Here is a 13,372-nt window from a genome sequence, read left to right on the forward strand (position 1 = left end):
GCAACAGCCTGGTCACCCTGTGGGAGAGGAGATCCTTTCAGTGTTTGTGTGGGATTCAGAGTGATTCCCTTTATTGTGGGAATCTGCTGGATTGAAAATGCAGTCCATGGATAGCTAACCCTGGGTGAGAACAGCCCAAGAGCATCAGCACAGGACAGGGAGTCAGAAATGCCAAGTGATGAAACATTCATACTCTAAGCCATAGGAAACAGAACTAATTGATTGTTAAGCTTTCCATATTTAGTGTGATGTCAGTGGGAGCCAGGGAGATACTGCATTTTCTGCTAATTAGCTAAATAGGTAGTTACTTAGGATTAACAAATCCTGAGTCCCCATGCTGAGGGTTAACAGCTTAAAAATCAATAAAAATATTTATGAGGGAATTACTGCCTTTGCCTTTCCTGGAGGTTTAGTGGGATTGTGCTGCTGTTGTGGGGTGACACCTAGTGTGTATGTTGGGCAGCAAAGCTTTTCCCACAAATCCTCTGGGAACTGACTTGGCTTGGTAGTAATTTATGGAAGTTCTAATTTTACATACAAGCTGCACAGCTTGGCCACACAGCAACAACTTCAAATAACGTGTTATTCAAGAAGAAATATTAACCAGCAGGGAGGAATGCGAAGGGGTAATTGTTGCAATTAATACTGCAAAATGCTTGGCTCTAATTCTATAATGTGCTTTGGCCTTGTCTTTTCCCAGATCGATATTTGTGATGTGATATGGCAGCAGTGCTGTTATTTTTCACTGTTTCAGCTAAAAGCCCAAAATTATGTGACATGCCATTTTTTTCTGCTGAGGCGTGGCTCTCTCTGTTTGCAGCGCATTTGCATAACAGGTTGCTATTGTTCCTTGTGTCCCTGCTCCCTTTTGAGGGAGAGCTCAAAACCTCAGATTTGAGGGCAGCTCTGAGCCCTGTGTGTCACAGACCTGCCAGGAGGTGCACTGTATTTACGTCCATTTTCTGGCACCGCTAACAGTATTGTTGGTTATATATTGGTTATATATATATATATATATCTGTTTGTGAGAGTTTGGGTTTTTTTTTTAGTAATGTTAATAATGTTTAATAATGTTTTTTATTTCTTGCAGCATCAGGTACTGATTCCTCTGACACTGTGTTTTTTAATCTCTAATGAAGTAAAAGCAGATTGATGATTTTGAGATACATAGATCAATTTCTTCCTATTCTCTATAATTTTTCTTCATTAGTTAAGAACAGCCACATCTGTTTTGCTGATGGTGTCATAAAATTCATTCCACTGATCTAACAAGTTCACCAGATGAAATGTTTTACGCTCAGAATTTTTCAGATGTAGAAAAGCTTCCCCAAGTCTGTGTTTTGTGCAGAGTTTGTGGTTTCTTGAGTCTGCTGCAGATGTGAATGCTGAGTCTCAAGCTCAGTAGAGTAACAAACGGGCTTTTTTGTTTATAGCAGTAAAAGTGCTTATAGCTCTACTTTTCTACACATAAAAATTACTTTTGGAACCATTTACAGTTTGTCCTGCTATAATTCCAATAACATTGCTCCTAACCCTAACCCTATTCTTACAGCATTCTGTGGTAAATGCTAGCTATATGTTTCACATATTTTACTTCAGAGATCTTACTGTTTCTTGTTATGCCTGGGGCAGTGATAAGTGCCCTGTATGCTTTGAGCAGGCATTTTCCCTCAACAAATAACTGTAAATAATTTATTAATGCAATAAATGGAGTATCCCTTCATTGAGATTGAGCTGCTGCAGGCACACTGACTCCATTGGCCTCTTGGCTTGTCTGAGTCTCTGAATAGGAGATGGAAAATTTCTAAATTGATGCAAGTTTTGGTAGTTGAACACCCTGAAACCACCAGAAGCACTTGACCATAGAGGCCTGGGAGAGCTCTTCTGCCTTGACCTTGCTTGAAGTAGATCCACCTGCTGCTGACTCTTGGAAATTCTGAATCCATTCCCCTGGGGGGGGACGTGACTGCAGGTTTGCCATTGGCACCTCCACTGGTTCTGCCTCCAGGAGTGGGTTTGCTCAGCGAGGGCACCTTGGGGGTGGCTGTCGTTGATCCAAGACCAGCCTGGCACGTCCAGAGCAGCAGAACAGCAGTGCTCATTGTCCCCCGTGGCCGTGGGGCTGGGAAACATCTGCTGGGACCCCAGATGAGGCTTGGGCCCATCCTCAGCCTTTTCTGTGTCCTGCAGCAGGGCGGCCAGCATGCGATGATGGGCACAGAGCTACCAGTCACGGTGGGATTCAACCAGGGGGGCAAAAACAAAAGGCTTTTAAAAAGAAATAGCAGTTTTGGTTAAGTCAGAGTGAGTCTGTCAAAATACGAACCTTGGTGGTTTTTATTTTGCGTCAGTAAAAGAGAGAGACACAGCTTTCAAAAAAGCAGCATCCTGTGTAAACTAAGATTTAAACTTAACATTATTCCTAGTCATGCAGGAAGTCCAAATGAAAAAGAACTATGGATAATCAGTTTAAAGAACTGACAGATACCCTGATGTGTAGTAATACCTAATTTCTATTTCAAGTGTGTTATAATGGATTACCATATAGATGCAGCAAAGCACTAAGCATTAAATAGATCTATGTGTTTTCTGAAAAAGTAATATTATTTTGCACTGTGGGGTTTCTTAAAATATTTCTTATTAGTGTAGTGTGAAACTAGGAACAAGATGTCAATAGCCAGCTCAGATTCACAGTGGTGTGTGGCTGACAGCCTGGGCTGGAGGGGAAGAAACTATAATTTGTTATATAGCAATAGCAGTGCATGTTCTTTAGAGCGCCAGGGTTGGGGAGGGTGTACAAAATATTGCTGGAAACATGAAGTTGCAAAGGGAACAACTGGAGGTGGTTCACAACTTGTGCAGTCTTGTGTCATGCTGCAACACCACCTCAGTCTGGGACTGCAGTGCTCAGAGCAAAAATCACCTGCTGGAAGTTGTGCTGGTGGGACTGGGGCTTAGCTTGTAACCTTCAGAATTTATATTTAGTGATGTAGACTTTGCACCTGGGTGACTTCTTTTTGCATTGCAGCAGAAGATGTGGGCTCTGCAGTCATATAATTTAAAGTGGCCCTGCTCTGCTGCAGAGCTGTTCTGTCTGCAGTGCAGGAGGGGGACAAGGTTGCTTTTTCAGAATGCCTGGTTGCTGTGGGGCAGGACCATGCAGGTCACACCCTTGCATTTTTTCAAAATACATATAGTTATTGTTTTCCTGGTTTTGAGATGCTGTAAAGGAGAACACAAGGCAAGTGACTTAAGTGTCTATGTTTTTTTGCTGTGTGAATAGACTTTGGGATATGGGAGCATTTCTCAGATAGGAACTTCTGTCCTCTTACTGATGGTTTGAACCCTTGAATTGTTTTTGATTCAGTCACCTGACAAGGGTGTTGGATTCTGTGTTTTGTAAAGAGAAAAGAATGGTAAACATGTTGTTTTCTGCCCTGGCCCCACCAGTTTTGTGCAGTTTAGAGTTTAGGCTTGGTTTTCCTGCTTGTTGTTGAACTGTGCAGCAGTATTTGTTCTTCTGCTTTTCTCTGGATACAACCTAAAGTTCGCTGAGACTTGGATGTGAAAATTGTTATCAAATTCTTTTTCAAATGGGTCTTTATTATGGAGCTTTGCACTTTTCCACCCTATGTAGCTTGCACCTTGTCACAGCTCACTTTCTGGTCACAGCTCACTTTCTGGAGGGGAACCTCGTGTTCAAATTTAGGTGAAACTGTGTAACAGACTAAAACAATGAAAACAAAATATGCATGGTTTTGTCTGGTTTTCCATGATAAATGTGCCAATGTATGAAGCTTCCTTCCTGCAGTGTGTTGTGTGACACCTGAATCCAGCCCAGTTTTTGTTGCTGGCTTGCCATAGGGTTTTGTTTCCTGGAGCTTTTCCTTGCACACCCTGGGCACACAGCTTGTTGTGAGCCTGGGCACAGACCAGCTTCCATGCAGAGCTCCTGGGTTAGGTTGGATTAAAAGTGCTCCTGGGCTAGCTTGGGACTCCTTTCTGCACCGTGCCAAGTTAAGTAATGATTAATGCCAGAAATAGTCTGGAGGAGTGGTGGGCTGCCAGTGTTTTAATGTTTAGATAGATAATGATAACTCTTTGTCCATGGATCCTGCAATCTGATCGGCAGAAGCCTGGTGCTTAACTAACAGCTAAAGCCCCAGTGTAAGTCATGGCCTCATTTTTAGCCAGTCAGATCCTTCATCCCAAGCATTCCTGCTGCCCATGGACAGGGAGCTCTACCTCTGGACCCTCTGCTCCTGGGGTCCTGCTGCCATGGTGTACTGGGGAGGGAGCTGGGGGAGTGACACTGAAACAAAACACAAGGAACATGGAAAGGACCTGCCTGGTTTGCATTTTTATTCTGGTAACCTTTCAGAAATGCTATTTACATGCTATGGTGAAGGTGTGGAGGAAGACCAGCCTGTCTGTCACCTGACGTCTAGCTCCCTATGTCCACGAACTTGTCATGACTACCATTCTCTGCCGAGAAAGGAATGTTCCATGTTCAAAAAGACTGTTTTGAGTGTTGAATATAATTTAGGAAGCCCTTTATTGTCAAAAGCAAGAGGTCTGTCCTGCTCCACATCTTGAGCACACACTCTGGCAGTGGTGGAGACTCTGTCACCCGGCTCCCAGGGGTGGCCCACAATGCCAGCTGCTTTCTGGGCTGTGATGCTTTGTTTTTTCCTGTGAGCTTCTGTGTGCAGAACACCCTCAAATGGGCCACTGTTGCTTAGGTGACCTACCATCCATTTGCATCCTGCATGTGGTATTACTGAGAACTTAGACGTGCTTTGTTCTGCAGAAATTTGTGCCAGTCATTTTGTTTGATAATTGCAGGGAACTCTGTCAGTCATTTATAACATTTTTTAATTTAATTTGATTTCCAAACAGAAGTGTTCAAAACTAGTTTCCTGTTTAAATATATCTTCCTAATTTCTTATTTCAATGGCTGAAAAGTTGTAAGTTGGAGACATTTTTTTGTGTGGAACCTGTGTGAAGCCCTGTGTACTGCCAGACCTTTGCGAGGTGGAGCAGTAGTAGATGAGCTGCGCTACTGCCACACCCTTGTCCGAGCCCTAGTCTGTGCTGCCAGTAGTTTAAAAAGAAACTGTGTATGTATTCCCATCTCATTTGTATGTTGTGTATCCATTTCTCTGTATCCCCTGATGAACCAGATTTATTACAGAAAATTTGACTAGTTTTGTTTCCTGCAGAAAATATTGCAGCTACTACCAGAGAGGATTTTTTATCGATGGCATTTTCGCAGTATAGGTAAGAAGAAATTGTTTTTTAAAAAAATACGGAGTTTTTAGTAGTTTTTTCAGATCAATTTTTCTTTTAATGAGCGATATATGAGTAGAGTTATGAATACATGGTATTTGTGCAAGTTTGGCCCAAGCTGTCTTTCCCAGATTCTCATGAAATGGAGGATTTTCCCAGTATCCTGTTAGAATATGGCCTTAGCCATGATAGACACAAGATCCTCATGGGTAGTTTCCTCAGACCAAGACTATTCTTTCCCCACACTCCGGTAGTATTGAAGCTTCTGGAAGAAGGGAGGGAGTAGGAGGAGTCTGGCAGAAAGCAGCCTTGGGTGGCCAGAACACCTTGAAATCCAGTGAAGTGGTTTAACTTGATAATTTCCTCTGAATCAAATGCCTTGGATTCATCACTACTTTTCAAATTCTGCTTCCAAATGCCACCAGTGTGGCATCAATGGGTTTTTATGCTGCTTATTAAAATTTTATGGGAGGGGTTCTTTTCCTTCCAAGTAGGACTTTTTGGTTGAGGTTGGTTTGCAGCACTGACCAGCTGCCATTTTTGTCGTCAGAACAAGGAATTGCTTTTGCAGAAGAACAATGAGCGGAAGTTAAAGGTCAAGGGAAGGGCTGTTGTCACATTTCCACTCAGCACTGCCAAAAACAAGAGGAGACATCTGCCTGGCCACTTCATAACGGTTCAGCTGCACTAGTTCAGACTGAATTGTTTCCACTCGGTTGCTCTGTAGCTGATATATTCCTTATCATTGTATTGAGTGGTCACAGTGGCAAAATTTTAAATCGGTGTCCAAAAAGTGATGTACAAAATTTGGCAGAGCATTTATTTACACCTCTGCCTTGTGCTTAACATTCATGTGCATTAATGTGAATTTCCTATATATGTCAATAATTTCTATATACTCTTGTGAAATGGTGAGATCTTGTGGGAAGGAGGCCATTTAAGGAATGTGTATAATTCGCAGATCTTACTATTAATTAAAATAACTTGAGACCTGGTCCTCTGACAAAACCCAGAGGACCTCGCTCCTGTGAAAGATACATCACATTTAATCTTGGGTGGTGGTGATTCAGTTGGAGGTTTCCCCCCATAGTTGTCTTAAAACCCAGCGCAGTGGCCCCAGAATAAATTAAAGTAGGCTTCCAAGAAATATTTTTTAAAACATTGTGGTGGGAAGTGTCTGATGATGTCTACTTAATTTTCCTAATCCAGGGTCGATTCTGAAGAAGCTTTTGCATACTGGAAATTCTCTCAAGGTATCACATTGATGTTTTCATATTTCTTTTCACTTTAATTCCTGTGAAGTATGCTACTTTGCAGCTTCCCAATAGCAGTGTTTTCCAGATTGTTAGGCTTTGTAATTTTTTCTTATTTACCTTTTAATCGTAAGTTTTATTATTGTGATCCTTGATTATTTTAATGTGTTTTCAGTCATTTTGCTGCTCTCATGACCTTTGTGAAGTTACCTGCAGAAGGTATTAACAGATATTGCTTAATATCTAATTTTTTGAGCTTTCTCTGGCATTAGAGCTAGGATTATATTAATAATGTGAATACCCTTGGTATGATGGCAAGACCTTGCAATACCTGGCTGGGATGAAGCTCTTGCCCTGCCTGTTGTGAACTATTTACCCGTGTTATTGCACTTACAGACCTGTGTAACTGCCTTTTTGCCCAAATGCACCCCCTTGCAGCTCAGGTGTGAAGGAATCCGCCTGTTCCTGCTGTGGCTGCAAGCCCTGCAGACCAACTGTGGCGAGGAGCAGATCCTGATGTTCGCCTGCCTGGTGCCCGGCTTTCCTCCGCTGCCATCCTCACGTGGACCCTGCACGCTGGAGAGCCTAGTCAGCCCCCCGGCTGTGCCTGACGGTGAGCCTTCTCCTGGGGTGCCTCTCCTGGAGGAGGGAGCAATGGGTGCTGCTAGCTTTCCCTGGAATTTCGAGCTGGCCGCAGTATGTGTCCGGCTGCTGGGCTGGTGCAGCTCTAGAGCCACCCTCTCCCTCCTGTCCCTCTGAGCGGTCAGGGTTTGCTCTTTGGCTCTGGGGTGGTTTTAATTCAGATGTAGCAGTAGTAGGAGCATTTTACAGCCCCTGAAGCAGGCGTGGAGGTTTCCTCCTTGTTGGCTCACTGCTGGTGTCAGCCCTTCCAAGCTGCTAGGAATCTGGTGTCATCCTTGATGTGCCAGGACTTTGGACATCTGAGCAACTGATGGACTTGCACAGCTTGGTAGTGCCCTAATGGGTATTTTCTAATCAATCTTTTACAGAAAATAGCTTTTATTTCAGTATTTTCATGTGTTCTGTGCTTAAAATACTTGATTTTAGCCAAGATATTTCCAGAAGAAATAACGCCACTTTTGCCAGCTGTCTCTGGGGAGAAAATTGCAGAAGACCAGACCTGCTATTTTCTCCAGCTCCTGCTAAAATATATGGTAATTCAGGTGAGGAGGATGAATGTTTGAAACTGTTCATATTTGGAGGATGTATTTGTGGTAGAAAATTACACTGCATCTGTGTGGAGCTGGGTTTACCCTTCCCCAGGACATTTTGTACTCTTAAGTGGAAAATCATCCCAAAACTATTTTCTTGTGCCATTTTTGGTGAAAATAAGAAGTTTGTCACACTTTTGTGATAAGAATTAATGAATGTTATCCAAACTTGCAGAGTAACTGTTTTATGTGCTCGTGGTTACATTTAGAAAATTGATGTGGGGTAAAGATTCAGTTTCTTCTCTTTGGACACATACCTAGATGAAAAGGAATAAAGGACCACTGGAGGAAGAGATAAAGAGAGATGGCTTCTGTGATGTTTTTAAAATTATGCAAGTAACATGTACATAAAATTTAATTAGAAGTGGATCAGATGAATCTGTACAGGAAATAAATTAAGATTATGTATATATTTTAAAAGTACAAATTAACCAACATTTGAAATAAAGTGGAAGCTGTGCAGACAATGAACATTAAAGAGCCTTGTTATTAAAAAAAAGATAAATTATAATTAAATACTTCGAGATACACTTTCTAATATGAAAATGCAAGACCAAAATAATATTTGGAAAGGTTTTGTCATCTTGAATAAGTGCTTTATTTTAAAAAGTGTCGGAATGAAATTATCAGCTTCCTCCACAGCACCCTTTATTTTACATGTCAGAGTCTCACAGCACTTCAGTGAAAAACAAAAATGTCACTCTTCTTTTTATACTCGTTACCTGTGTGGGATCTAAACAAACATGCTTACTCTACAAATCCCATTGCATAGTGGTTCCAGTGTTTGATTATTTGTGTTTATTCTGGCAAAGAAAATACTAATGATAAAAGCAGAGCCCAAAGTGACTTTGTCAAAATGTACACGTAAGAAGCAAATTTATTGAGAGCAGAACAGGACAGTTGCTGTCCTTCTCTGGTTATAACAGCTGAAATACACTGGCTTCCACTGAGCTTGCTGGCTTGGGGGGATGCTCTATTCTTACTTTCCATTCTTACTGCAGTTTGTAAAGAGGGTTTTGGGGCTGTGCTGCTTTTTCTTTTCTTACTAAAGTGTAGTTGCTTGGTTTTTTTCTGTGTTGAGGGAGAAACAATTGTCAGTATAACATATTAACTTAAAGCTTTTTGTTTGTTTCTCTCTAACTCCGTAACAAAGGCTGCCAGCTTGGAGTGGAAGAACAAAGAGAACCAAGACACTGGGTTTAAGTTTCTCTTTACTTTGTTCAGAAAATACTATCTTCCTCACTTGTTCCCATCTTTTACAAAGCTAACCAACCTCTACAAACCTGTGCTTGGTAAGTAGTGGGTTTTGCCTTTGAAGAAGAAAAAGCCAGAGGCTGCTCTTGGCAGCATCTGTGTTACCTGCTGATGTATCGCTACAGCTCTGCAGGATGAGTTTTTTCTCCCTGGTTTAGTGTAAAACTAACTTATGTTGTAGCAGGGCTGGTTTTTTGTTTCAGCTTTTGCCCTTCCTTTTGCAGCCCTTCTCTTTTGCTTTCCTTTGTTTTGAGTGATACAAGTGATAACCTCAGGAAGGAGCTGTGCTGTTGTGTTCTCCTGAGGAGCGATAAAGTTAGAATAGAATACAAGCATTAATGAAATAGAAGCAGTCAGTCATTGCATCTGTTATTTCTTGGGTGATGTGTTTGGTACATTTAGCCAGAGTTGGGAAGCAATTGCTGAGGTTCCACTTCGTTTCTCTCTTCCTTTTTGTCCCCCCAGACATCCCCAATGTCAGGCCAAGGCCGGTGTATGTCACTGCAACACGGAATAATGAGAGTGTCTACAGCACAAAAATCCCCTACATGGCAGCTCGAGTGATTTTTATCAAGTGGCTCGTTACCTTCTTCCTTGAAAAGAAGTATTTAACTGCTGTTCAGAATACAAAAAATGGAGGAGAAATGCTCCCTAAAATTATTCAGGTGGGCTTTAAAGTTTACCTCTCTTCTTGCATGCGTGCTAACCTTGCAGGTGATCTCACTGCACTGACAGCTGAAGCACAAAGAAATGCTACCCCATAGTGAATAAATGATGTAGCTGTTTATTTGATTTTCTTTGATGGAGGAGGGACTCTCCGAGCAAAACCCTTTGGTAATTCACTAGAAGTTTTTTTTCCCTCATAACTTCAGCAGTATTACATTTAGACTTTTGGAATTTACTCTGTAAACTGTCGTACTTGGTGGCTCCATGGACCATTTCCCAGTGACATCAAAGGCTGCTTTGTTTTCTTCTCAGTTATAGCAGCTGTTTATAATGAAATATTAGAGAAATATTTCATTTATAAACTCATGGTCGAGACTCCTCTGGTGTTAGATACTTCACAATGAATTTAATAAATCAATGCTTTTGAGAGACTCTCCAGCTTTCTGTTAAGAATTTAGAATAAATCTCAGCTTGCATTTGGTCTTGAACCACAGGTGAGTGTCAGCTGTGGGCTCAGCAGAGAAGCAACACAGTTTGAGAGGTTGCAAAATGTGCACAGTGCCAGAGCAAAACCTGGCAAAAAGGTGTTGGGCCTTATAATGTGTAGTGCTACAATCCATCTTTTCCCCAGGATAAAGGGACTTGGGGATTCCTCTCCACTGTGTCTGTACCTTCCTTTACACTCTTAGTGTGGAGTGGACAATTCAGTTGTTGTGTGCTGTAAGAAAGTGTCCAGTTTATGAAGACCAAGTTCGTTCTTGGATGGAGTGGTAGACTGAAATCTGTTGTGTCTGACTGCTGGGATGACAGTGTTGTGCCAGACAGGGTATCCTGAGCTCTCTATGAGGATTCCAGAATGTGGTGGGTGCTGCTGCAGTGGGTGATGGGCTGTGCTGTGTTGTGCCTGCAGACAGTTGCCGTAGGCCAGGAGAAGAGCGTGGAGCTGGAGACGGTCATAGTGCCTGCGGGCGAGCAGGAGCGCAGCCACTCCAGCAGCAGCATCCTATCAGACAGGAGGCTCAGCAGCTGCAGCCTCTGCAGCATCGAGGAGCAGCACCACGGTGTCTACGAGATGGTGCAGGGCATCCTCCTCTCCACACGCGGATACGTCAACTTCGTCAATGAGGTGTTCCGCCAGGTCACTGCCCGCGGCTGCTTGCTGCCCTGTTTTTTGTTTCTGAAGGGAATGGGTGTGAGAGACACCGGGGGGGCTGGTCACTGGGCAAACTTGGTGCTGGTCACAGCAGCAGCCTTTGAGGTCAGGCTCCTTCCTAGGTCTAGTTTAACAATCAGATTATGGAATTGTTGAGGGAACTAAAGCTTGGTACTTAAAATGGCAGTGTGGGTGGTGGTGTGTAAATTTGTATGCACCACATTTGTGTCCTGTGTGTAGTGAAATCAGGGAACGTTCCTTTTCAGGCTTTTTTGTTGCCACCTTCTGATATATCCGCAACACGGAAGGTGGTGAAAGTGTACCAGAAGTGGATACTGCAGGAGAAACCTGTGTTCATGGAGGAGCCAGACAAAAAGGAGGACAGCCAGGATGTTGTTGCTCCCTTGGAAGACTCCTCAGTGCAAACAGATGGTAAACATGTATGGTATCCCTGTTCCTTACTTTGTCCATTGCAATATGGGGCTTTTCACCTCACTCTGTAGAGAAATAACAGTTTAAGGTGTGGGGGGAATAGAGGTTAAAAAATGCTTTTAGTTAAGGACTCACAGTTGAAATAGTTAATGAGTAGCACTTAGAGTGCAAGGGAGGGTTGCAGCTGATTTGAGAAACATAATTTGTGGTTATTCCCTGCATATGTAAATATGACAGCAGGAACTTCATGGGAGAAACACTGATGGGTTTTACAGTGCTAAAATTGAGTGTTTGCTGGCCTAAGGCATGGAGAACTATTTCATTTTGGTGATGCTTAAAGACTTGACAATATGTATTAATTTCTGTATATTGTAACTGGATATCTGAATCTAAAAAATTTAACTGTAGATATGGTTCCTGTGCATCATCTTTTAATATCCTATTTTGAACCATCATGGCACTGTTGAGACTGCGACACTGTTTAAGGGGAAGTTTTCTAGTACTGAATAAGAGGTTTGATTTGTAAAAGAGTGAGAATTACAAGGTTTTTACTTTGTTTTGTAGAGAATTTATAGTTTTGCCAGACTTAAATTCAAGTGTTAGTACAATCAGTGATTATGAAAGGTGGTGAAAAATATTTTAAGTAACATACCTTCTAAAACTTTTATGAGCCTTCAAATTCCATGTATGGAAGTGAAGAAATAATAGCCAAGAATTCCCTGTGAAATGAGTGTATGCCATGCCAATTCCCCTACTTTTGCTGCTGACCTCAGGGATGGTTTTGTTTCAGTCATGATGTGTTCCTTTGTGCCCTGCCACTAACCAGGCTGTTTGGCAGCTCTCATTGGAGCCCTGCAGACACAAGCGCTCCTCCAGCTGGGGCAGGACCTACTCCTTCACCAGTGCTGTCAGCAGGGGCTGTGTGCTGGAGGATGAAGACAGGGATGTGAAGGCTGGTGCTCAGGCTGCGCTGCAGGTGAACTAGGTTGGAGCTGTGTGGGAGGGGGACACATGGGGCTGTGACCTGCCTCGTCACAGAACTTGCACTGCAAATTCCATTACAATCTCCGAGATGGAAGAAAAGAACTATCAGGGCTTGATTGGTTCTGTAAGACACAATTTGGACTTCATGTGTCACTCTGAAACGTGTATTAAACCACATGTCCATGTCTTAAGGCCAGAGATCTGTATTTTAACACAGAAGGATAATTTTTTTCCTCCTGTGAGTACTAGGAATTAATCAGAACCATGCATTTACTTTTTCTGAGCTTCATTTATTGAAAATAGTGGTGATTGTTTAAGCATATGATGGCAGGAAATAAGTGGCTGGAGGAATGTCCCCTTGCCTGCCCAAGCAGAGGAGACACCCAAAACTACATACTGAGCCTTGGTGGTTTTGTGATGGGAGCCACCTGGCTCCTTGCTGGAATAACAGAAGAATAAAGTGATGGGTAAAACATGAAATTTCCTCTAAGGAAAGGGGAAGATTTAACTGAAGGGGCACAAGTATTTTGTTGTAAGTTTTGCCTGTTTTCATTCCTAACACTGTTCAAATGGACTGTCAATGCCAGGTATTCCTGACAAACTCGGCAAACGTTTTCCTGCTGGAGCCGTGCACTGAGGTCCCTTTGCTGCTGAAGGAGCAGGTGGATGCCTGCAAAGCTGTTCTCAGCGTCTTCAGGCGCATGATAATGGAGCTGTCTATGAACAGAAAGACATGGTAAGGTTAACTTACCATCATTTAAGAGAAAAAGTTGTTACAGTCCACAACCAACCAAGCTATTTTATGAATGATCTGTGAAGTCTGAAGTGTGACTGCATTCTCAATAAATAAAGCTTTGCTGCAGGATTAATGAGCAGGTACAACTAATAGAACACCTTTTGTTTTGGAATCAGGGAACAGATGCTGCAGATACTCCTCAGAATAACAGAAGCTGTGATGCAGAAGCCAAAGGAGAACCAGACAAAGGACACATTTGCTCAGAGCATGGCGGGGCTGCTGTTCCGAGTGAGCGAGCGGGGCTGGTTGGTTTGCTGTGTCACAACTGCCCACAGTTTTAGTTGCGTATGAAACCTACTTGCATTACTGTGTA

At 42.6% G+C, this 13,372-nt stretch overlaps 1 protein-coding gene across 2 annotated transcripts in view; it reads left to right on the forward strand.

Moving 5' to 3' along the window:
• Positions 1–13,372, forward strand: part of RALGAPA2 (Ral GTPase activating protein catalytic subunit alpha 2) — a 90,918-nt gene that overhangs the window by 7,195 nt on the left and 70,351 nt on the right. For both annotated transcript variants that reach the window (XM_053973929.1, XM_053973930.1), the window contains exons 4-14: positions 5,223–5,280; positions 6,499–6,542; positions 6,981–7,155; positions 7,611–7,726; positions 8,928–9,066; positions 9,494–9,693; positions 10,605–10,832; positions 11,114–11,287; positions 12,118–12,255; positions 12,851–12,999; positions 13,176–13,287. In XM_053973929.1, coding sequence (XP_053829904.1) covers positions 5,223–5,280; positions 6,499–6,542; positions 6,981–7,155; positions 7,611–7,726; positions 8,928–9,066; positions 9,494–9,693; positions 10,605–10,832; positions 11,114–11,287; positions 12,118–12,255; positions 12,851–12,999; positions 13,176–13,287 — 1,533 coding nt within the window. The remainder of the gene's footprint in view (positions 1–5,222; positions 5,281–6,498; positions 6,543–6,980; positions 7,156–7,610; positions 7,727–8,927; positions 9,067–9,493; positions 9,694–10,604; positions 10,833–11,113; positions 11,288–12,117; positions 12,256–12,850; positions 13,000–13,175; positions 13,288–13,372) is intronic.

The sequence above is a fragment of the Vidua macroura genome, chromosome 3 (genome assembly GCF_024509145.1).
Source record: "Vidua macroura isolate BioBank_ID:100142 chromosome 3, ASM2450914v1, whole genome shotgun sequence".
In the NCBI taxonomy this organism is placed as follows: domain Eukaryota; kingdom Metazoa; phylum Chordata; class Aves; order Passeriformes; family Viduidae; genus Vidua; species Vidua macroura.